Genomic DNA, 23,201 nt, shown 5'->3' with positions numbered 1-23,201 from the left:
TCACCAAGGTCCAATTACATGCAATTTCTCAACATAAGCATATAATCATGATCCTAAAATAGGTCTAAAGCCCTTCCATCATATTACATCAATATCTATGTATACTTACAACATCTCATGCAAATATTACAACTTACAAATATTCCAATTTATAAATATTTCAACTTTGATTTACAAATTGAAACATAAACTTAACAACCTAAATTGCTAGATTTAGGCAAAACTACATGAACAAAATGACTATGAAACTCATCCTACGTACATATGAGATGTTCATGCTCTAAGTCTAGCCTAGGCCACATGGCCAACAAAATGCAAAATGGTAAAGGTGCTCCCACTAGTCATTCTACGGGCTTCTTGCCCACCGCTCCAATGCCACTACTAGCTCCTGAAATAAAGCCCCCAAGACGGGGTGAGATACGAATATATCTCAGTAACCCAGAGGTTCTAGAGAAAACTCCGCCCAATGGCTCACTTCGATGCATATAAATAATATAAAACAACATCTCTCAAAACGGCATATAGCAAGGGGTTTAGAGAAATTGGGAAATATCGGGATACAAAATACGACGAAGCGGGATGGTAGCTACCAATACCACGCAACGTCCTCGATATATATAAGCCTACGGGTCTCATCCAAGGCGTGTTCCAAGAACCACAACCAAGGTACCCCTTCCATCCATATACACCTGAGACTTCCTAGTGTGCTCCTATCCGGATGACACACCACGACCCTAGGTCAACTGGAACTCCCTCTCGGAGACCTATCCAGTGGAAGTCCGAAACTGCCCGAAGGCTACATTGTCTACTGGCCAGAGACTCGGTACATAAGTACCCTCATAAATACTACATGCATGCTCATACTGTTCTACACTACTCATATATATTTCCTACCATTACCATCAACTGGCATGGTGGAACACACAAGGGAAACAAGCCCTAGTACCAAGAGGTTACCTCAAAATGTTCTTCCACTTAGCTCCACAACAACTTATTTCCTAAACTGGTTATTCAACAGAATGCCTACACAGAGGACATTCTCAATTACTCAAAAGACTCATACAACACATGCCAATTTACAATTTCACATGCATTGATATAACCACTTACCTCAATCCTCTTGGTCCAGGACCAAGGGCAATCTACCGACTCACGGTTCGGGGTTCAAATCGACGTACGACAACCTACAATAACCATGTATGAATCGTTAGTACACGGCAATTCTATCAAAACGCGAAAAACGTCAAAATCCTACACCTACACTAGGTGGTTCGGCCAAACAAGGCATAAATCCAAATTTATTTTTCTAAATTTTCTTTCTCATTTTATTATACGTCCTTACGTTGCCAAGAGGCTAATTCAAGTTCTGTTTTTCCGTTTTATGTCCTTTAAGCATCGTTTTGCTTAATAATTCACTCTAGGTTCCTTTATAACCCTAAATACCATTTATTATTTTTCATTGATTCTACCACTTTCCAACCACCACACAACCAATTTTAATACCATTCAACACTTGTAATATCATCCAATCAACACAAACAACCTCAACTCCCTAAAGCTCTCTATATGGCCGAATTGCCCACTTGGAATTTCCAAAGAATTCTCACTCAATTTTAATCATTCCACACCTCATACAACACCATTATATCAACATATAATCATCCAACAACTCACCAATAATATCTTAACACATTTTCCAAAATTCAAGTCATGACACCTAAAAAATAAACTAAGTTAAAAATCCATATTTTTCACCTAAAATTTTCATGGTATTTATAGCTAATACACATTATTCTAAGACACTTCCATGTACAAACTTTTTCCCAATTGAGCTCTCTAACATCACACATCAAAATTTCAAGGTTTAGGGTTCATGAATATAAACTACAATCAAACCATGTAAATGGGGTGGAAATATACTCACAACCAAGGCTTGATGCTACCCCAAGACTTATCCAAGCAATGGAAGATCAAATGACTCCATGAACATCCATTTTCTTTAAAATTTCTAATCTGAATTTGGCCAATAACTCACCAAAGAGAGGGTTTCAAGGTTAATGGATACCACCAATGTGTTTGGAAGGTTGTTTCCAACAAATTTCAACACAAAAATCACTCGATTTGGTTGAGAAATGAAAGATTTAGCAAGGAAGAAAAATGGAAGCCCTAAGGTGCCAAGGAGGGGGCTGGTCGGTTTTTGCAAGAAGAAAGGAAGGGAAAGTGATGGTGAATAGTTAGGGGTGAGGTGGCTTAAGTGAGATTTAAGTGGGGTGGGTCCCACGCCACCTCACGCGATTTAAAATTCATCCGAACTTTCACTAAACGTCCAAAAATTTACAACCTATTTAAAAACTCTAATTTTTAACATTAACCATTTTCCTTTAATTATACTTGATCAGATGAATCCAGAGTTTTCCGGTCGTTCGGAGAAAACACTTTTTTAAGCTGCTGCGCGCGCCGTTGGCACGCTTCCCTAAACTAACTTAATTCCATCAAATATTATCAGAAATCATATTTCCTAGTTCTATAGACCATTTATAAGTCATATTTGAAACCTAGAGCTCAAAATTAAACTGGCATATTTTACGATGCAATCGTACCGCGATATTTTGACCCGGTAAAAACACTATTCACTGATTTTTCTGAAACTTGCCTAACCACTCAATTTTTCATTCTGAACCCATTTCCAGGATTATTTTTACCATCTGAGATCTGCTACTCTATTTTCATCTTCCTAGGGTTGAGTGTTGGCTAATTACCGTTTTGCCATTTCTTTGTATTTTGGCCTAATCTTTAGGATTTTCACTAATCCTTCACTTAATTACTCACTTAATATTTTAATACTTAATTTAGAATTGTGAGGTGTTATATTTGCGAAGTTCGCGAACCATGGAGGTGTGCTTGTTTTCTTTACTTCCTCTAGTTGTAGGTCGGCGATAACATTGATGGCCAAAATTTGCTCATCGGGGAATTTTTCTCTGATCTTCAGCTCAGGTCCGTCTTGAAGATATTTTTCTTGAATTCTGGAGAGGTGATCAGCCACCAAGTTCTCCACGCCTTTCTTGTCTCTGATTTCAACTTCAAATTCTTGAAGGAGCAGCATCCATCTTAGCAGTCTTGGTTTTGCATCTTGCTTATTTAACAAATACTTTAAAGCAGCATGGTTAGTGTAAACAAATACTTTAGACCCCAGCAAATATGGTCTAAATTTATCAAAAGCATATACAACTGTTAATAACTCTTTTTCAGTGGTTGCATAATTCATTTGTGCATCATTCAAAATTTTAGTAGCATAATAAATCACATGCAACAGTTTATTCTTTCTCTGTCCTAAGACAACTCCTATAGCATAATCACTAGCATCACACATTAATTAAAAAGGTAGTGTGAAATCAGGTGCAGTGATTATAGGGAGGGAGAAGTTTCTCAATAACAGATATCTTAGAAAAGTCTTTGATAAAGCATCTCTAAAAACCTGCATGACCGAGAAAACTTCGAATACCTTTAATGTTAGAGGGAGGGAGAAGTTTCTCAATAACAGATATCTTAGCTCTATTAACTTATATACCATCTTTGGACACTTTGTGTCCTAAAACTATGCCATCTTTTACCATAAAGTGGCATTTTTCTCAATTTAAAACAAAATTGCTCTCTTGACATCTTTGTAAAACACTAGATAAATTTTCTAAACAATTGTCAAAAGAGGGTCCAAAAACAGAAAAATCGTTCATGAAAATTTCAATGGACTTTTCAATCATATCAGAAAAGATAGATAACATGCACCTTTGAAAAGTTGTAGGAGCGTTGCAAAGGCCGAAAGGCATCCTCCGGTAAGCAAAGACTCTGTAGGGGCATGTAAATGTCGTCTTCTCTTGATCTTCTGGAGCTACTGCTATTTGATTGTAGCCCGAGTACCCATCCAAGAAGCAGTAGAAGGCATGGCCAGCTAGTCTCTCTAACATCTGGTCCAAGAAGGGGATAGGGAAGTGGTCTTTTCGAGTGGCTGCATTAAGTCTTATATAGTCAACGGACATCCTCCACCCGGTGACTGTCCTTGTCGGAATCAGTTCGTTGTTCTCATTCCTTACCACCGTAAGTCCACCTTTCTTTGGTACTGTTTGTACAGGGCTTACCCATGCGCTATCAGATATAGGGTAGATACCCCTGCATCCAACAATTTAACTACTTCTTTCCTCACCACTTCTTTCATGGTTGGATTGAGTCTCCTTTGTGGCTGCCTCACAGGTTTAATATTTTCTTCCATTAGAATTTAATGAGTACAAAAGGAAGGGTTAATACCTTTTAAGTCAGAGAAGGACCATCCTATGGCAGCTTTGTGTTTCTTCAGCACCTTGAGAAGTTTTTCTTTTTCCCCGGTTGTCAGCTCAACATTGATGATGACTGAATATGTGTTGTTGTCACCAAGGAAAGCGTACTTCAAATTTGGAGGTAACTCCTTAAGCTATACCTTCGGTGCTCCAAGAGGGATGTCATCTTTCTTTCTTTCAAGTTCTTCCACCACTAGTTCTTTGTCAACTATTTCTGTCTCTTCATTGATTTGTTCTAACTCGAGTAGGGAATTCTCCTCTTTCATAGTATCATCAATTGCCTCTTGCATTATGTCAATCATAAAGCAGTCTCCTCCATTTGATGGATGTTTCATTGATTCAAAGACGTCAATGGTGACTGTTTTTTCATTCATTCTCAGCATTAGTTTTCCTTGCTCCACATCGATCATTGCTCTTGCGGTGGCTAGGAATGGCCTTCCGAGCAGTAGGGGAATCTCAGCGTCTTCTTCCATATTCAGAATTACAAAATTTGCAAGGAAGATAAAATTTTCAATTTTAACTAAAACATCTTCAATTACCCCATATAGTCGTCTGATCGATCTGTCTGCTAACTGGAGAGAAACTGTAGTCGGTTTTAGTTCTTTGATTCCCAGAGCTCTGCACATGAACAACGACATCAGGTTTATACTTGCTCCCAGATCACATAGTGCTTTTCCTACTTTAATATTCCCTATGGCTATAGGGATACTAAAGCTGCCCGGATCTTTCAGCTTGGGAGAAAGTTTCTTTTGTATGATTGCGCTGCATTCCTCAGTTAGGGCCACTGTTTCGCACTCCTTCAGCTTGTGTTTCCTTGATAGAAGGTCTTTCATGAATTTTGCATAATTAGGCATGCTTTCCAGGGCCTCTGCAAATGGAATGTTTACTTGCAGCTTTTTGAAGATATCCAGAAATTTAGTATATTGTTGTTTCTGGATTTCTTGTTTCAACCTCTGTGGGTATGGAACTCGTGCATAGGGAGACGGGTCTGCCGGTTTTGGTTGCCGGTCAAGAGCTTTCTTTTTCTCCCATTTGAACAGCTTCTTCTCTGGGCTGCTCCTTTCTGCTTCTACTGTATCTTCTTCTTTATCTTTCTCAGCTTTAGGTTCGGCTTCTTTCTTCTTTTCAACTGGTGGCTTTTCCACAGGCTGAATCACGATCCCACTTCTTGTGACAATTGAATTACATTGTGCCTTTGGGTTCGTGTCATTGTTACTTGAAAAGGTGCCCTGAGTTCTTTCAGTGAACTGTCTTGAAAGCTGACCAATTTGAGTCTCCATGTTCCGGATCGAAGCTTCTTGATTCCGAAATGAAGCTCTTGTTTCATCTCTGAAGGCATCTGCATTTTGAATGTAGTCCGATGTGGTCTTGGATAGCTGTGCTAAAGCCTTTTCCCATTCTGACGTGGTGCCTTGAGGTTGTTGTTGCAATGGCATAGGAGGGTTCAGCTGGTAGTTTGATTTGCAACTCAACCCAGGGTGTTGGTTATTATACTTCCACCCTTGATTACCATATTGGCTTCTTCCTGGATTGTTCGGGTTCTTCTGATCATACCAGATTCCGTTGACATCAGCGTTTTCTGGTGTCTTTTCAGTTGTTCTCACGTAATCACAATCATCAGTTGCATGAGCCTCTGCACAAATAACACATTTAATTTGAGAATTACTATTAACAGAAGCAACTTGAGAACTATTAAATTGTTTTGTTAAAGCGTCAAGTTGTGCTTATTGTTTCTTGTGCATTTGAAGCATTTGTTCATTTTGGGCTAAGATTGATTCATAGCCGTCGAGCTTCATGATTCTTGCTCTCCTTTGTGTAGCTGGGGTAGGGGCATTGTCAAATTCTTGAGAAGCTAATGATTCCAACAATTCTAGCACTTCCTCTGGAGTCTTTATTTTCAAGGAGCCTCCTGCAACAGCATTTACCAGTGTTCTTGTGTTGGACGTCATCCCTTGAAAGAAGATTCTTGCTTTTTCCCATACTTCAATTCCATGTTGAGGACACCTCTTGAGTGATCCTTTGAATCGTTCCCAAGCCTCATATAAAGATTCACTTTCTTTTTGTTTGAAAGTCGTGATCTCCGCTTTGAGTCTTGCCATCTTTGAAGCTGAGAAAAATCTAGCCAGGAATTTTCTTGCTAAGTCATCCCAACTAGTTATGCTTCCTTCGGGTTGAGACTGCAGCCAATCTCTCGCTTCGTCCTTCAGTGAGCACGGAAATAGTCTGAGCAAGATAGCATCACGAGAAACTCCATTCACCTTTAACATATCACAGTAAAGTAGGAAATCATCAAGATGACTGTAGGGTTCTCTGTGCTTCCTCCAACAAACTGTTCTTTTTGAATCAGTTGTAACAGCGCCGGCTTTAGTTCGAAGTTGTTAGCTTCTATGGTTGGTCTAACGATGCTTGCCGTCTGTGGAACTCGAGCTGGGGTCATGTAATCTCCCAAGGTCCTTGGAGCGAGTTGGTTAATTTCCGCCATTGGTTCCGTTGAATTTGAGGTTTCTTTTGCTTCTTTAGCTTTCTTTGCTTTTGCGTCCTTCCTAAGTTTCCTTTCCGTCTTCTTTATCTCAGGATCAAACTGCAAGACTCGTGGGTTAAGAGTACCACGCATAAACTAAGATCAAGAAGATGAGCAGAAAAATAGAAAAAGACAAAACAGAAAAATAAAATAGAAAAAGAATGCAGAAAAATAAATATGCAGAAAATTTATGCATAATTTTTATGCAGAAAAATATTTTTTAAGGATAATTTTTTTTAAGAATGTATGAAGTACAAAAAAATAAACGTCCAATCTAAAAGTTAATTAGTTACTTCTAATGTTGAAGAATTCGATCCCCGACAACGGCGCCAAAAACTTGATAGCGACTCGGCAAGTGCACCGATCGTGAAAGTAATAAAGTGTACTGGAGTACGAGATCGTTCCCACGAGGATCAGAATTTCAAGCACTAGTTCACTAATTGCGTTTTAGTTGGACAATCAAGAATTGAGATGAAGAGAATGGTGTTTGTAACGAGTAATTATTAAAATTAAAGACAAGTAAAAGCATGCAAGAAAATTCAGAATTTAAAGAATGAATGAAAGGATGGTGTTTGATTATGAATTTAAAACAAGCGTAGTTAAGGTTTCAACTTTCCCCAATATCCTCAATATGTTATGAATTAAAATAGTCAAGAATCTGTTTCTTAATATATTCCCAATCAATTCTATCTGAGTTAATTACGGCTCAATTCCTTGTTACCATAAATCTATGTAATCTTGAAAGAACTCTAGTTCCCCGATTATTCCCCAAGAAAAATGCATTAAGATCAAGAATTACAAGATTGCATAATTACCTTATGCCTATTCCTAGATCACAAGGATTATGATAAATTATCACGTCAGGATTCATGCACCAACATCCCTATTGTCATACAATTCCCCAAAATCATTCTATAAGGAATAAACTCATAGAAAGCAATAAAGACAGATAATTTATTCAATTATTAAAAGAACAGAATTCGGAGACAATTTAATTCATAAACATATTGATTCAATTGGGTTCTATCTACCCTTAACTACATAAAAGACTACTCAGACATACTGAATTGAAAAACAAAAATAAAGAAAAGAGAACCCCAAGCCTCCATTGGTGTGATGTTGACTTGGTTCCTCAGTGTTTCAGCGCTCCGCAACAAGATTCCTCCTTCAAGCTTTGCATTCTTAATTGATCTATGAATGTTCGTCCTTTGGTTTGATCCGAAACTCCTTATTTATAACCATAGGAGTTCTATCTATCATTAAATCTCTTAATGAATTTATATCAGATTTGTAATTGATTTCACAGTTGTTTCTTTTTTGCATTTAATATCTTGGAGATTGATTAACGATATTGAGCTTTGAATCGTTGCTGTGATCTTTCATCACATCTCACTATTGGATTTATATCTTGCCTTGATCATGGTTGATATGTTTCCTCTTTGAATCTTTATAGAATCCGCTGCATATCTTGATCAAATCTTTCCTGGAGTTGCTTTGGCCGTGCATGGACGTTTTGGCGTTCATTGTGTGCGCCAAAACGTTCTTGTAGTGTATTCTTGTCTGCCTTCAAGCATTTTGGCGCGCTTCTGGCCGCCAAAATGTGCTCTTCGAAGGGTTGCTAGTTGCTTCAGGAGCGTTTTGGCGTGTTGTTTGTGCGCCAAAACGCTCTCCTCTAGGGAGTTATGGGTGTTTTCTTCCTTTTGTGCGTTTAAACATCCTTCATGGACGCCAAAACGTCCTACTTTAGCTGGTACACACTTGGAATCTTGCATTCTTGTGGCTTCAACTCAACTTGATGTCTTCTTTTGGTTCCAAAATGCCACAATAGGTGTCAAAAATCCCTTGAATTAAGAATTATAATAACATGTTAGCAAGATATTCAATTACCATGACTTTACAGTATAAAACCCTAATTTCCATGCAATTCATGATATATTTTAAGTATAATTAAGCCTAAAACATGGTAAACCAAGGGTTTATCAACAGACATTGTGGGAATCAGCCCTTCCATGTGCATGCACCACATTTTGCTTGAAGAAGGTGCAAAACCAGTGAGGCAACCTCAGAGGCGCCTGAACCATGCAGCTTTGAGATTTCTTTTAAAGAAAGCAGATGCTAAGCCTAGACTCATCCGGTGGATGTTGCTGCTCCAAGAGTTTGACATTGAGATCAAAGATAGAAGCAGAGTAGAAAACCGGGTTGCTGATCACCTGAGCTGCATCACTTCTCTTTCATCTGACCCTCTCCTTATTCATGATGATTTTTCTGATGAGCAGCTTTTGCAGCTGCAAGGTAAGTTTCCCTGGTATGCTGATTTGGTTAATTACTTGGCTTCTCGAGTTTTACCTATTGAATCCACTAAGGCTCAGATCCTGAAATTTAAAAGTGAGTCTATGTATTATGTGTGGGATGATCCTTACTTGTGGAGATTTTGTAGTGATCAAGTAGTTAGGAGATATGTGCCTGATGTTGAATTTCAATCTGTTTTAAATTTTTGTCATGCATCTGCCTGTGGTGGTCACTTTGGACCACAAAGAACTGCTAGGAAAGTCTTAGATTCTGGTTTGTTTTGGCCTTCTCTGTTTCATGATGCATATGAATTCTGTAAATCTTGCAATAATTGTCAGAGAGCAGGTAGTATTTCCCGTAGGCATGAAATGTATCAGCACCCTATACTCTTATGTGAGATTTTTGATGTTTGGGGTATTGACTTTATAGGTCCCTTTTCCTGTTTCTTTTGGATTTACATATATTCTTTTGGCTGTTGGTTATGTATCTAAATAGGTTGAGGCGAAAGCCACCAGGAATGATGACTCTGCTGTTGTTGTAGATTTTGTCAGATCTAATACTTTCTGTAGGTTTGGCATTCCTCGAGCCATCATCAGTGATCAAGGTTCTCACTTCTGCAACCGCAGCATGGCTGAATTAATGAAGAAATATGGTGTGATTCATAAGGTAGCCACTGCATACCATCCACAGACCAATGGACAAGCTGAAGTCTCAAACAGAGAAATCAAAAAAATCCTTCAGAAAACAGTCAATTCTAACAGGAAGGATTGGAGCAAGAGACTTGAAGATGCTTTGTGGGCCTACAGGATTGCCTACAAGACTCCCATTGGGATGTCCCCTTACCGACTTGTTTATGGAAAGGCATGTCATCTTCCGGTAGAGGTGGAGCATCAAGCATATTGGGCTGTGAAACAATGCAACATGGATCTCATCCAGTCAGGAGTGGAGAGGAAACTACAGCTGCAGGAATTAGAAGAGTTGAGATTGGATGCTTATGAGAGTTCCAGGATATATAAAGAGAAAACAAAAACATTCCATGACAAGCAGATCCTGAGGAAAGAGTTTGTAGTGGGCCAGAATGTTCTACTATTTAATTCCCGTCTTAAGTTCATGCCTGGTAAGCTTAGATCAAGATGGAATGACCCATTTGTTATTTCTAATATCTTTCCTTATGGAGCAGTTGAATTAAAAGACAAGTAGAATGGGAGCACATTTACTGTGAATGGGCATCGTCTGAAGCCTTTCTATGAAGGAACACCACAGCAGCCAGAGGATACAGAGATGGAGGCAGAGATCAGGCTGCTTGATGCTGTCTATTCTCTTTAGGGAGTTCAGGGAGTTTCCTTTCCCTATTTTCTTTTCTTTCTGCTATTTGCATTTTCTGCTTTCTTTTAGTTTTTGATTTTCCTAGGTAGATTTTCCTCTTCCTTCTTATAATTATTGAATGATACATGGAGTAGACTTAGATCACAATGTTTGATTGCATGATTCTTAGTCTGTTGGACTCTGATCTCGATTCTTGGATTGCAATACCTGTTGTTTGATTCTGTGCTGTTGATTGCATAATTTGGTTGACCCTTGTGAATTTTTGAGCCTATATACATGGCATACATCTTCTGCCATTATTTCTTTCTTGTGTGCTTCTGCTCTTGATATTTGTTCTCTAGAACTTGCTTTAGTTCTTTTTGAAACTGCATTTTTCACTTACATGCATGAATATGATTGAGGCATTCATTTCTTTCTTTACCCACTTTAGCCAGATGGCCATACCTTACATTATTATCTCTTGGTGAGCCCCTTTGAGCCTTTATATCCTTTATTTCTTGAGCCACCTTACAAACCTAAGTGAAAAACCAATTAATTCCACACCCTGGAGATTTACTGAGCATTGGTTTTACTGTGATGTTGTGTTTAAGTGTGGGGGTTTGCCCGAGACGGACAAAAGTTTAAGTGTGGGGGGTGACCATCTGATTCCCTTCTGTATTAGAAAAAGCAAAAAGAAAAAAAATAGAAAAAGCAAAAAGAAAAAAAAGTGTTATTTTTATCTTTTCATTATCTTTGTTGTTTTCTTATTGTAGTTTCTAACTTTTGCTCTAGTAGATTTCTGGGTGTTTTACTTTCTTTTTCATATTTCATTCATACCTTCACCTCAGCCCCATTACAACCCTGTATAAAGCCCTCTTGATTTGTGCATGCATGTGTTAGTAGCAGTGGAGAAGTAGAATTTGAGCAAGCTTATGGTAGAATGATTTTCTTGAGTAGATTTGAGCGATACACTGATTACCTGATACACTTGAGAGAAAAATATTGAGAGCATCTTGTGAGGAACCATTTTCTGTAATTGACATGTACAGTTGAAATTAGCAGGTCTTGTGTTTTGAGATTAGGGAATTTCTGTCCTGATTGATTTATATGTTGAAGACTTGTGATCTTTGTATATTTTCTGTATGCTTGATAATTGTTAGAAGGAATTGGTTGATCGTAGTCTCTGTTTTCTATTTCAGTTTTTGCCCAGGAGTGCAAAAAGATAAGTGTGGAGAAATTTGATAACAAATATTTTATTACACTTATTTATTACTCTTGGTTGATATTTTTAGGATTTATTTTAATTACATAAAGGTCTTTTGGGTCAAATCATAATTGTAACACCCCAAATATAAATACATATAGGGTGCACCTTCATCATGCATTCAACGTGCGGAAGTCTAAATTTAAACTTTACGAATGCAAATATCAGAGTGCGGAATGGAAACACATAACCATACTTATTCCATATAAAATTAAAAGTGTTAAAACGTCAATACAAAATAAATAACACTAAACATTATTTAATGTAATCCCAAAAGATTAACTAATCATAAATAAAAACATAATTTATGCCGCATCATAAGCCCAGTCATAATGTGGTTGTGGTTCCTCTAGCCATTGTGTACTTAGTGCTTCATCGAAATCATAATGTGGAAAAGCTTCTATTAATAATTTCATAGCCTCAGTCCATAGGCCTCTATCTGTTAGATCCTTTAGTTTCTCTTCCCAGGTAGGTGGAGTTTCTTCTTCTTTACGTACCAGTCTCTTACCCTTTCTTTCCCACATAACTTTCTTATTACTTTCTTTCATCTTTTCCTGAAATGGGTGGTCAAGGGGGGTGAGATTTTGGGGAAAATCTCAGTAAGGTTCACAGCTGGAGCATTCTCCAACTATGACGCTTACTCCTGCAACAGTTTATAATAACAATACAAAATGGAACATTTAACATCATCATATAAAAATATCATGCCATCTTCATCATCATCATATTCCTGCCGGCTTTTACGGACTTACGGAGATACCCAGAGTCCTCGTCAGGTTGCAACTAGAGTATCAGTGCACAGGCCAACATTTAATAGCATGGTTTTAAGTTTCAAAAATATCATAATCACATAATGTAAAGCACTATAAACATATTGCAGTCAGACCATAACTTATCATAGTTTCATAATGGTGGCATACATAGAGAGATTACTTCAACAACTGTAAACACTTACTGTACTTGTCGTTCTTTACTTGTATACTTTCAACTTTTGATCTCTTTACTTGCCTGTTTGCTCCCTTGACTCCCTAACATCATCATATCATCTTTTAGTAACTTATATAACATCCAACATTTGTGTTTTATCCATGTATAGGTCTCGGCTTTGCAGGTTTAATTACCTAGAGGAGTTGTTTTGCTTACTTACCCACTTGTGTAGGTTTTAGGGCATTATTAGGTCATCATAACACTTAATAGAATTATTAAAGATTTCATTCTAGGCATGTATAGGTTCGGCCACCATAGATAAACATCTAGGAATATAATTTTTAAAACATGCTTTCAATTATATTATTAACTTAACATGGTTAGATCCTTTCAACATTAATCAAATAAAACCTCTTTTAGCTACATACCATTCGGCCTTATTGCCCTAAAATACCTAAGGGATTACTTCTAAAACATGCTTCTAACATTATTGATAATTTATCATATTTAAATCCTAGAGCATCATTCAAAACATCATCTTATATATTCGGCCAACTAAGGTTATGATCATGCAAAATTGATTTAGAACCTAGGCTACTAAACATGCTAATCTAACATCATCATTTCATCATCTTTCATATCATTTAAACATTTCTTCATGCTTATAATTATCATACATGGTTCGGCCTTCTAGGGATCATATACCTAGGATATCACTTTCATGCTTTTACATGTCATTCCTAACCAAGAAGGTTCATAGGCTTACCTTTGATGATGATCAACGACTTAAGGAAACACTTCTTGACTACTTTGAATCTTCTTGAATGAACTTCCTTCCTCCTTGAACATACAAGGCCGCAAGCTTAAAGAGAGGAGAAGAGGGATTTTCTTGCTTAGAGATGAAGGGTTCTTTGGTGGAATTATTAGGAAGAAGGACTAAGATCCAGGCTTGTATTTGATCTTGGAACAATTAGGTATTTCTCACTAACACACTCACCATTTCGAAGCATTCATGGACTTCACAAAATGAACTAAACTCTTTGTTCTTTCCTTTGGTAGTGCCGCGGCTATAGAGGGAAAAAGGAGAGACTAAAGCTTGTTCAAATAGGCAACCTAGAAGCCTTGCCATTACTTGATTGCTGGTAGGTTTCGATCACATTAAATGAGAGTAAGGTGGTGATTTGTTGTCATAGGTTAGATTGCTTAATTTAGGGACAAGAACATGATGTCAATTTCCTTGATTAAGGAAATTTAGTGATTGCTTGATTTAAGGAATTGATGATGTGTGACTAATCGTCATTAAAAGTTGCTCCCTTGATTTAAGGGATTGATGAGGTGTGACTAATCGTCATAAAGGTTGCTTCCTTGATTTAAGAAACAGAATTATTTGATTGATTGACATATTGTCATCAATTTGCTTGATTTAGGGAAAGTGATTGACTACTAATCATCATAATCCTAACTTCCTTGTTTAAAGGAATTTGACTGGCTTGACTTAAGGAAATTCGATTTGCATTTAATGGCTTGAAAATCAAATAAAATCAAATTCATTTCCTACACCTAGGCCGCGGATTTTAAATGCTTGGAAGGAAAAGATTTCATTTAATTTTGGACCATGATTTATTCCTTAAGATTATGGACCTTTAACCTATTAACCTGACCTAATTTGTGCCTATTTTTCCATGATTTTATGACACTTTAAATTGACTTCTTAGAGCTTGTTTTCTCTAGTAAAACCGTGGGCTTCTTGCTTGTAGGGAAAGAATTCTAATTTAATTCCTAGTCATATAGTACTTCTTTAGGTTTATTATGTCATGGCCTTACTTTGGGCTTTAACTTGATTTGGGTTTCATTTACCTTATTGAACTTTACTTTATCATATAGAGCTTTCTTTGTATCACTTGGACTTGTCCACATTAAATGGAATTAAAACTTCCTTTGTTGGGTTATACTTTGATCCATGAATTCATTGGATCCCTAATGCTTATGTCTTTGGTCCATTGGACCCATACTTCTAATTTACTTAATCATAAACTATTTCATCTGAAATGTCTCGTTTATTAATTATCATAATTCTTCATTAATCATGATACAATATTTAGGGTTGTTATAATAATTCTAGATTTTGATTGGGTTTTATTGATTTTCGTAGTTTGACTATATCTTACTCTACAGATGTCCGATTAACTCTGTTCTTATTGGGTTTTGTAGCTAACAGATATGGCTACAATCGCTATTTCAGCTACTAAAGCCCAATTCTGACGGGAAGATGGTCGAAAACTGAGCTCAACATGACGTATTTTTGCTGAAATTTTATTTTGATATTTTGACTTGTAAATCAATTAGAACCCAATGTGTTTAGGGCCCAAGGTCATGTTTTAATATTTTATTTTATTTTATTCAGATTTTATTTTATGTATGAGCCGAAGTGGTGAAACCCTAACCCGTTCTGAATGTGGTTATTTAAGGGAAACGTTAGGAAACCCTTCGGTAGTCAGATTTTGAGTTGAACAATTGTTTTAGTTTTCTTTATCGAAATTATGCACTCTTTCTTTTCATCTTCTTCTTCTTCTCTTATTTTATTTTGAATGATGTTTAACCTCGCAATGCTAGACTAAACACCTTTAATCAATCTAAGGTTAAAGGTTCGTTAGTTTATTTTAGAGGATCAGTTTTTAACTTTTTCATCAATTTCGTTTTTTCCCAATTCAGGTTGAATATCATGCGATTGTAGATATTCAAACTGAATAATGCGATTGCACTCTACAAGGGAAAATTGATCATTAGATTTAATGGTCAGATTAACCAACCCAATGAACATAAGTTGAACAGGTTTATATTACTGCAATTGCATAGTTTAAATACTGTATTCAACCAAACGCTAGACGATAGTCTAGAGATGGTTTCTAATTGAATTTGAGGATTCCTAATTCGATTGGGGTTAATCATAAATTGATAATCATATCTTTCTATCCAATGATGAAATAAATTAATGAATCCTGATTCTTTAGGTTTTGTTTTTTAATTGTAATTTTTAAATTCAAATTTTAAATCTGTTTTTATTAAAATTTCAAATCAACAAAATCTCCCTTCCTTTTTTATTTTATTTTACAAGAGACTTTTTGATTTCTAGCAGGTTCTTTGGGAGACGATTCGAGTTGCCCTATCACTACAAACCTGAAGCTTGGTAATTTGCGTGGGTTCGACAACGCACGTCACTCCTGCAGCAGCATTCACCAGTGTTCTTGTACTTGGCGTCTCCCTTGGAAAAAGATCCTTGCTTTCTCCCATGCTTCAATGCCATGTTGGGGATACTTTCTGAGTAGTCCTTTAAATCTTTCCCAGGCCTCGTAGAACGATTCACTTTCTTTTTGTTCAAAAGCGGTGATTTCTGATTTGAGCCTTGCCATTTTTGATGCGGAGAAAAAACGGGCCAAGAATTTCCTGGCTAAGTCATCCAACTGGTTATACTTCCTTCAGGTAGTGACTGCAGCCAAGCTCTCGCATCGTCCTTCAGTGAACATGGAAATAACCTGAGCAAGATGGCGTCACGGGAAACTCTATTCGTCTTTAAAGTATCACAATAAAGCAAGAAATTATCAAGATGAATATAAGGATCTTCCGTGCTTCCTCCAGCGAACTGCTCCTTTTGAATTAATTGTAGTAGCGCCGGCTTCAGCTCGAAGTTATTAGCTTCTATGTTTGGTCTAACAATACTTGTTGTCTGCGCCACACGAGCTGGAGTCATGTAATCTCCCAGTGTCCTCGGAGCAAGTTGATTATTTTCTGCCATTGGTTCCTGCCTTGGTTCCGTTGAACTTAAGGTTTCTTTTGCTTCCTTCGTTTTCTTTGCCTTTGCATCCTTCCTAAGTTTTCTTTCCGTCTTTTCTATCTCAAGGTCAAACTGCAAGATTCCTGGGTTAAGAGTACCTCACATAAACTAAGATTGAAAAGATGAATAGAAAAATAGAAGAAGACAAAAACAGAAACATAAAACAAAAAAATATAGAAAAAGAATGCAGAAATTTAAAATATGCAGAAAATTGATGCAGAATTTTAATGCAGAAAAAATATTTTTGAAGAATGATTAAAGTGCAGAGAAAAATTAAAACGTCTAATCTAAAAGGTAATTAGTTACTTCTAATGTTGAATAATTTGATCCCCGACAACGGCGCCAAAAACTTGTTGCGACTTGGCAAGTGCACCGGTCGTAAAAGTAATAAAAGTGTATTGAGTACGAGATCGTTCCCACGAGGATCAGAATTTCAAGCACTAGTTCGCTAATCGCGTTTTAGTTGGACAATAAAAAATTTTAGATGACGAGGAATGTATTTTGAAAAAGTAATTAAAATTAAAAACAAGTAAGAGCATGCAATTAAAGAAAATTCAGACTTCAAAGAATAATTGAAAAGATGATGATGGATTAAAGAATTTAAAAACAAGCGTAGTTAAGGTTTCGACTTCCCCCAATCTCCTCAGTATGTTATGAATTAAACTATCAAGAACATTTTCTTAATATATTGCCAATCAATTCTATCTAAGTTAATTAGGGCTCAATTCCTTGTTACCCTAAATCTATATGATCTCAAAAGAACCCTAGTTCCCCGATTATTCCCCAAGAAAATATGCATTAAGATCAAGAATTATAAGATTGCACAATTACGCTATGTCTATCCCTAGATCACAAGGATTATGATAAATTTATCAAGTAAGGGTTCATGCACCAACATCCCTATTGTCATACAATTCCCCAAAATCATTCTATAAGGAGAAAACTCATAGAAATCATTAACGACAGATAAATTTATTCAATTATAAAAAGAAAAGAATTCAGAGACAATTTAATTCATAAACATAAAGATTCAATTGGGTTCCATCTACCCTTAACTACATAAAAGTCTAGCCTAGCATACTGAATTCAAAAGAAATTATAAAGAAAAGAGAACCCCGAGCCTCCATTGGTATGATGTTGACTTGGTTCCTCAGTGTTCCAGCGCTCCGCAACAGGATTCCTCCTTCAGTCTTCATGTAATTCTCTGGACTTGTGTATTGCTTTCTGACTTGGTCTATCCTTCAGCCTCCATTCCCTACTTATAACCATTGAAGCCATATCCTTTATTACATCTCTCATAGTATCCATATCAGATTTATAATTGATTTTATAATTGTTTCCTTTTGCGTTCAATATCTTGTAGATTGGTGATAGATTTTAGACTTTGAATCTTGTTATAATCCTGCTTCAATCCTCCGTGAATCTCTTTAAATTAGGTTCGATATGTTTTCGCTTTAATTCTGGATATCCTACACTGGAAAATATTCATTAAATCTTGGTGAATCTTTGATGTCTGATGCGTTCTTGGGCACTCAAGCGTGTTGTTGGCCGCTTGAGTGTGCTAATGTGATTCAAATTGCTGTTTCTGCCTGCCTGAGCGCGCTCGAGCGTGCTACTGGGCGCTCGAGCGTGCTCCTCGAGGACAAATTCTTGTCTTCTTGGGCGCTTGAGCGTGCATCTATGCGCTTGAGCGTCCTGACTTGCCCAGTTTGGCTGTTTTCCCTACTATGAAGCACTCGCGCGTCCTCTTGTGCGCTTGAGCGTGCTCTTCTGGTCCTTGAATTGTAATACTTTGGCTTCTTTTGGTCCTTGAATTGTAATACTTTGGCTTCTTTTGGTCCATATTGAGCCGCAACTTCTCCGTCATGATTTCTTTAGCACTTCTTAGCACCAATATTTGTGGTTTTACCTTCAAAATACAAATAACATCAAAACGTCAACTCAATTTCCTATCTTATGACTTATATGTTTTAAAACCTTGAATTCCATGCATTCTATTACATAATTCTTGTATAATTTAGTCTAAAAATATGGTAAACCAAAGGTTTATCAAGGTGCTCCTCAGACCACTCCAAGTTTTAGAATCGATGACAGACGTTACCACAGTCTCATCATCTTTGTAGGTCTTCACTCCAGCTCTCAAACACATCTTTGTGATCAGGCAGGGAAGGAAGACAGTAGTCTTCTTTATCTTCTTCTTCAGACTGCCGTAGATAAGAGGTACTGCATCAAAAGAAATGTTCCTCATAATGCAGTAGATTTGCACCTGGAGTGCCCACTTGACAGTGGCATCGTGGGTGGAGGGAGTGATGTTAGAGTTGGCAAACAAAGCCCAGAACCTGGCTTCGTCTCTCATGCTTCCCTTGTAGAGGGATCCTTTTGAGTAAACGGGATTGCTGATGGCGATCATTTTCTTTATGTCTCTCTTGAACTTAGAGACTTCCTTGTTCTCTATGTATTCCTGGTATGGGCATTTGTGAACGGTGGGGAGATTGAGTACCTTCTTGATAGCAGAGGGGGAGTATGATACTTTGGCTTCTTTTGGTCCATATTGAGCCGCAACTTCCCCGTCATGATTTCTTTAGCACTTCTTAGCACCAATATTTGTGGTTTTACCTTCAAAATACAAATAACATCAAAACGTCAGCTCAATTTTCTATCTTATGACTTATATGTTTTAAAACCTTGAATTCCATGCATTCTATTACATAATTCTTGTATAATTTAGTCTAAAAACATGGTAAACCAAAGGTTTATCAAGGTGCTCCTTAGACCACTCCAAGTTTTAGAATCGATGACAGACGCTACCACAGTCTCATCATCTTTGTAGGTCTTCACTCCAGCTCTCAAACAGATCTTTGTGATCAGGCAGCAAAGGAAGACAATAGTCTTCTTTATCTCCTTCTTCGGACTGCCGTAGATAAGAGGTACTAAATCAAAAGAAATGTTCCTCATAATGCGGTAGATTTTCACCTGGAGTGCCCACTTGACAGTGGCATCGTGGGTGGAGGGAGTGATGTTAGAGTTGGCAAACAAAGCCCAGAACCTGGCTTCGTCTCTCATGCTTCCCTTGTAGAGGGATCCTTTTGAGTAGACGAGATTGCTATTGGCGATCATTTTCTTTACGTCTCTCTTGAACTTAGAGACTTCTATGTTCTCTATGTATTCCTGGTATGGGCATTTGGAAACGGCGGGGAGATTGAGTACCTCCTTGATAGCAGAGGGGAGAATGATACTTTCTTCCCCCTTACCGTCACCTCATCAGTGGTGTAACCTGGAGGCAGCCTCTTGGCATGATACAAGAACTCACCCACCAACGAGATCTTGACTTCTCGTTCGTCAGTGGTAAACAGAAGCCACTTGAGGTTGGTCAAGGCTTTCTTCACAAAGAAGGGAATAGGAGCCTTGTCTTGCATGGAGATGTTCCTCTCTGGGTAGAGATGAACAACCTCCTCAGTAATTTAGGGCTCTGGGCCACGGCTAGCCACAAGGATAACTGTTACTAAAAGTCTAGTCATGGTTTTGGAAGAAGGAAAGGTTTTGGGCAAAAATGCAGAATAGGGTGATGAGAGCAAAAGTTTCTAAGTTAGCAGAAGGTAGTAAGGTTTGAAGGAGAAAGGAAATGAGTTTATATAGGAACGTAGAGGATGGATGATGGAGAGTTTTTTAGGACGTGGAGATTAAAGAAAGGAAGTTGAGGAGGTAGTGGTATGGGGACGTTACAGAACGAATGGTCAGGGGTTAGTGGTATTCAACTGCTGCTGATGGTAGTAAGGAGGTGTAACAGTTTAGGTTACAAACATGGGAGAGAGGGAAATCAGAGTAGGGGCAGTTGCATTAATGGCTGAGGAGACAGTTGCTTTATCAGGGCACGTTTTCAAAATCTGCAATGAGTGCAAATTTGATAATGGCTGCGTATACGTAAGTGACTCAGCAGGGACAGGTGTCCCTGTCACTCTTATCTCCTAAGCCAGGGAATGTTCCCTTTGTCTTCTACCTACATTCTATAATAACATTAATAATATACTAATTCCTAATGAATAAAATACAAACCTACTTAATAAAAGAACTTGAAATACAAAGTGCATTGTAAAGAAATACTACTTATTTATTAAGATTAAGATTAAAATTGCAATATATATATATATATATATATATATATATATATATATATATATTATGGGGATATGTGGTTATTGAACCACCCCAAAACTACGTTCCTGGAATGGAACATATTTTATTTGGACTTTAGAGTTGAATATCAGACGTTCCCTCCATTTTGGGAGCTGTGTGGTTAAGTTTAACCACCCCAAAACTTTGCTCTTTGTTAGAGAGCAAAGGTATCCATTGGGTTGCCTCCCAGTCAGCACTTAGTTTAATGTCTTTAGCTAGACATGTTACTAACCTCTCAGGTTTCTGGGGAGGTTGTTGAGGGAACTTCAGTATCCCTTGGTAAATGGCCTGGTGTCTTGGTGTTAAGGTTAGTAGCTATCTGTCCCATGTGGGACTCAATGTTTCTGACCACAACATCGTTCTTGGTAACATATTCTTTGACATAGCTTTCCAGGGTATTGATGCGTTGGTCTTCTCTAAGGAACGAAGCATAATTAGTTCTTCTTTGTGGTTTATATGCTCCAGTTCCACTGCTTCTGTCTTGTTGATATTGCTGCTGCTGGTTGTTATATGGTCTCTGGTTCATGGTTGGTCTCCATTGTGGATTATGGTTATGATCCTTCACTATGGTTTCTCCAGGATTTTGATTGTTGTTGATTCCTGCATTCTGATTGTCTTTGGCCTGGGTGAAGTTTTTGTTCCCAAAATTTTCTGCATAACAAACCAAGGCAGTAGATGGACAGTCTGTTGAATTATGAAGGTCACCACAGGCTGAGCATGGTTCACTCTCAGTTGCTGTGAGTTGTAAGACTTCCATCCTTGGTTGTTCTTGGTCAGCCTTCAGATTCTTCACCTCATTCATCAGGGTGGCCAGTCAGAATTCCATGGTAGTTTGTTTATCTAATTCTAGCATGCCTGGCTTCCTTACTGGGCTTATCCGTTCCTTACTTTGGAGACATCTTTCTGCAGTGCCTTCTATGATTTCATACCTGGATTCAAGTGTTCCTGTAAAGAAATATCCTCCTGCAGCAAAATCTAAATGTAATTGAGAAGTATGATCTATGCCTTTATATAAAGACTGTAAAACTCCCCAACTCTCCACCCCATGGTTTAGACATTTTCTGATGATGTCCTTGTATCTCTCCCAAGCTTCATAAAGATTTTCTCCATAAAACATTCGAAAGTTAGAGAGTTCTGCTTTAACATCAGCTTGACGGGACATAGGGAGAAACCTTTCTATGAACTTGTTAGAAAGTTCCTCCCAAGAGTGTATGGATCCAGGGGTGAGAGTTTTCATCCATGTTTTTGCTTTTGAGCCTAGGGAGTGAGGAAACAGCCTCATTCTCATACTTTCTTCTGTCACACCCTCAGCTTTAAAGTTATCACAAATGTCTTGAAAGTTTGTGAGGTGTGTGTAAGGATCTTCTGTAGGGAGTCCATGAAAGACTCTAGCTTCCCTGATCATGTGGAACATGATGGGTTTTAATTCAAAATTGGGGGCTACAGGAAGGAGGATTACTCCCCTTTCTGGTCTGTTTCTGAAAGGAGCAGCCTCCCTCCTAAAGTTCTGTTTAGGAGGGATTTCATCATTGTTATTGTTATGATCAGCCATGTTTTCACAAATGTTTTCCCTGAGATTTCTTCTTCTTCTATGTAAAGTGCGTTCTGGCTCAGGGTCAAAGAAAAATTCCGGTATTTTAGTGGAGTGGTGAGAATCTGTTTCAGACTCTTCACTCATAAACCATAAAACAGATAGTATGAATCAGCAGAATATGTGAAAAAAAATAAAAATAAAATAAGAATGAAAATGAAATATACAGAGTATATAAGTACTTAAAATAGTGATATGGACAAAATTTAATGTATCTATCCCCGGCAACGGCGCCAAAAACTTGTTGGGTCAAAAACTTGTTGGGTGAAATATATATATATATATATATATATATATATATATATATATATATATATATATATGTTGTAGAACGTTCCTTAGTTCGTTAAGAGAAGACAAGTTGCTCTCTTAGTTCAACCCAAGTGCGCAAGTGCACGCATCAAGTAATAAATGAGAGTATTATGCCCAGATTATCGTTCCCACAAGGATAAAACTCTAATTAATGTCTTATACTGTTTTACAAAGAATGAAAATGAAAAAAAAGTTAGTAATTGACCTTTTTGGTCAAATGTTCCCTACTGTCTTGACAACGTTCCTCAAGACAGTAGGTTCAATCTGATAGCAAACCGTTCATCGCTTCGTTATGTATGATATCATTCTTGTTGAGGGAAGGATCATCAATATTCATGAGAGAGTTATAGATACAAGATTAAATAAAGAAGAAAAATACAAAAAGTAATAAAAGTAATTAAGAGACAACAGGGTGGATGATTTAAAACAGTAATAACAGAAGGAACAGATTCACTGCTCCATTCATAAATAGTTATTTTCTCTTCTCAAGACTCAACACTTTTGTATTTGTTCCAGTCTCTTCTCTGCCAACTTTGATTCCTCAGCTCATGAACTAGATGGCTCATAAGTTTCCATATTCTTATGGCTCCCTTGACTCCAATAGGTACTGGGTACAAGACCTTTGAGTGAATGAGGTGGTCCCTTATTCCTAAGGCAAC

General features: G+C 37.5%; 1 protein-coding gene and 2 non-coding genes across 3 annotated transcripts; 2 read left to right on the top strand and 1 right to left on the bottom strand.

Moving 5' to 3' along the window:
* Window positions 1-4,462: 4,462 nt before the first annotated feature.
* LOC133304597 (uncharacterized) lies at window positions 4,463-6,942 on the bottom strand. Its single transcript, XM_061504647.1, has 3 exons — window positions 6,628-6,942; window positions 6,112-6,586; window positions 4,463-5,961 (listed from the first exon to the last, which is right to left on the bottom strand). The coding sequence occupies exons 1-3, from the start codon at window positions 6,940-6,942 to the stop codon at window positions 4,463-4,465; spliced, it is 2,289 nt and encodes a 762-aa protein (XP_061360631.1).
* LOC133304599 (small nucleolar RNA R71) lies at window positions 6,315-6,421 on the top strand. Its single transcript, XR_009750627.1, has one exon. It is a non-coding gene; the product is annotated as a small nucleolar RNA R71 (small nucleolar RNA).
* An 8,989-nt stretch (window positions 6,943-15,931) lies between the features above and the next one.
* LOC133304600 (small nucleolar RNA R71) lies at window positions 15,932-16,038 on the top strand. Its single transcript, XR_009750628.1, has one exon. It is a non-coding gene; the product is annotated as a small nucleolar RNA R71 (small nucleolar RNA).
* The last annotated feature ends 7,163 nt before the right edge of the window (window positions 16,039-23,201 follow it).

This window comes from Gastrolobium bilobum, unplaced genomic scaffold, assembly GCF_033153095.1.
Source record: "Gastrolobium bilobum isolate Gb01-03AN ecotype WA unplaced genomic scaffold, APGP_CSIRO_Gbil_v1 utg31257, whole genome shotgun sequence".
NCBI lineage: Eukaryota > Viridiplantae > Streptophyta > Magnoliopsida > Fabales > Fabaceae > Gastrolobium > Gastrolobium bilobum.
The sequence above is the reverse complement of the archived record's forward strand: the minus strand, read 5'-3'. Positions and strand labels throughout refer to the sequence as shown.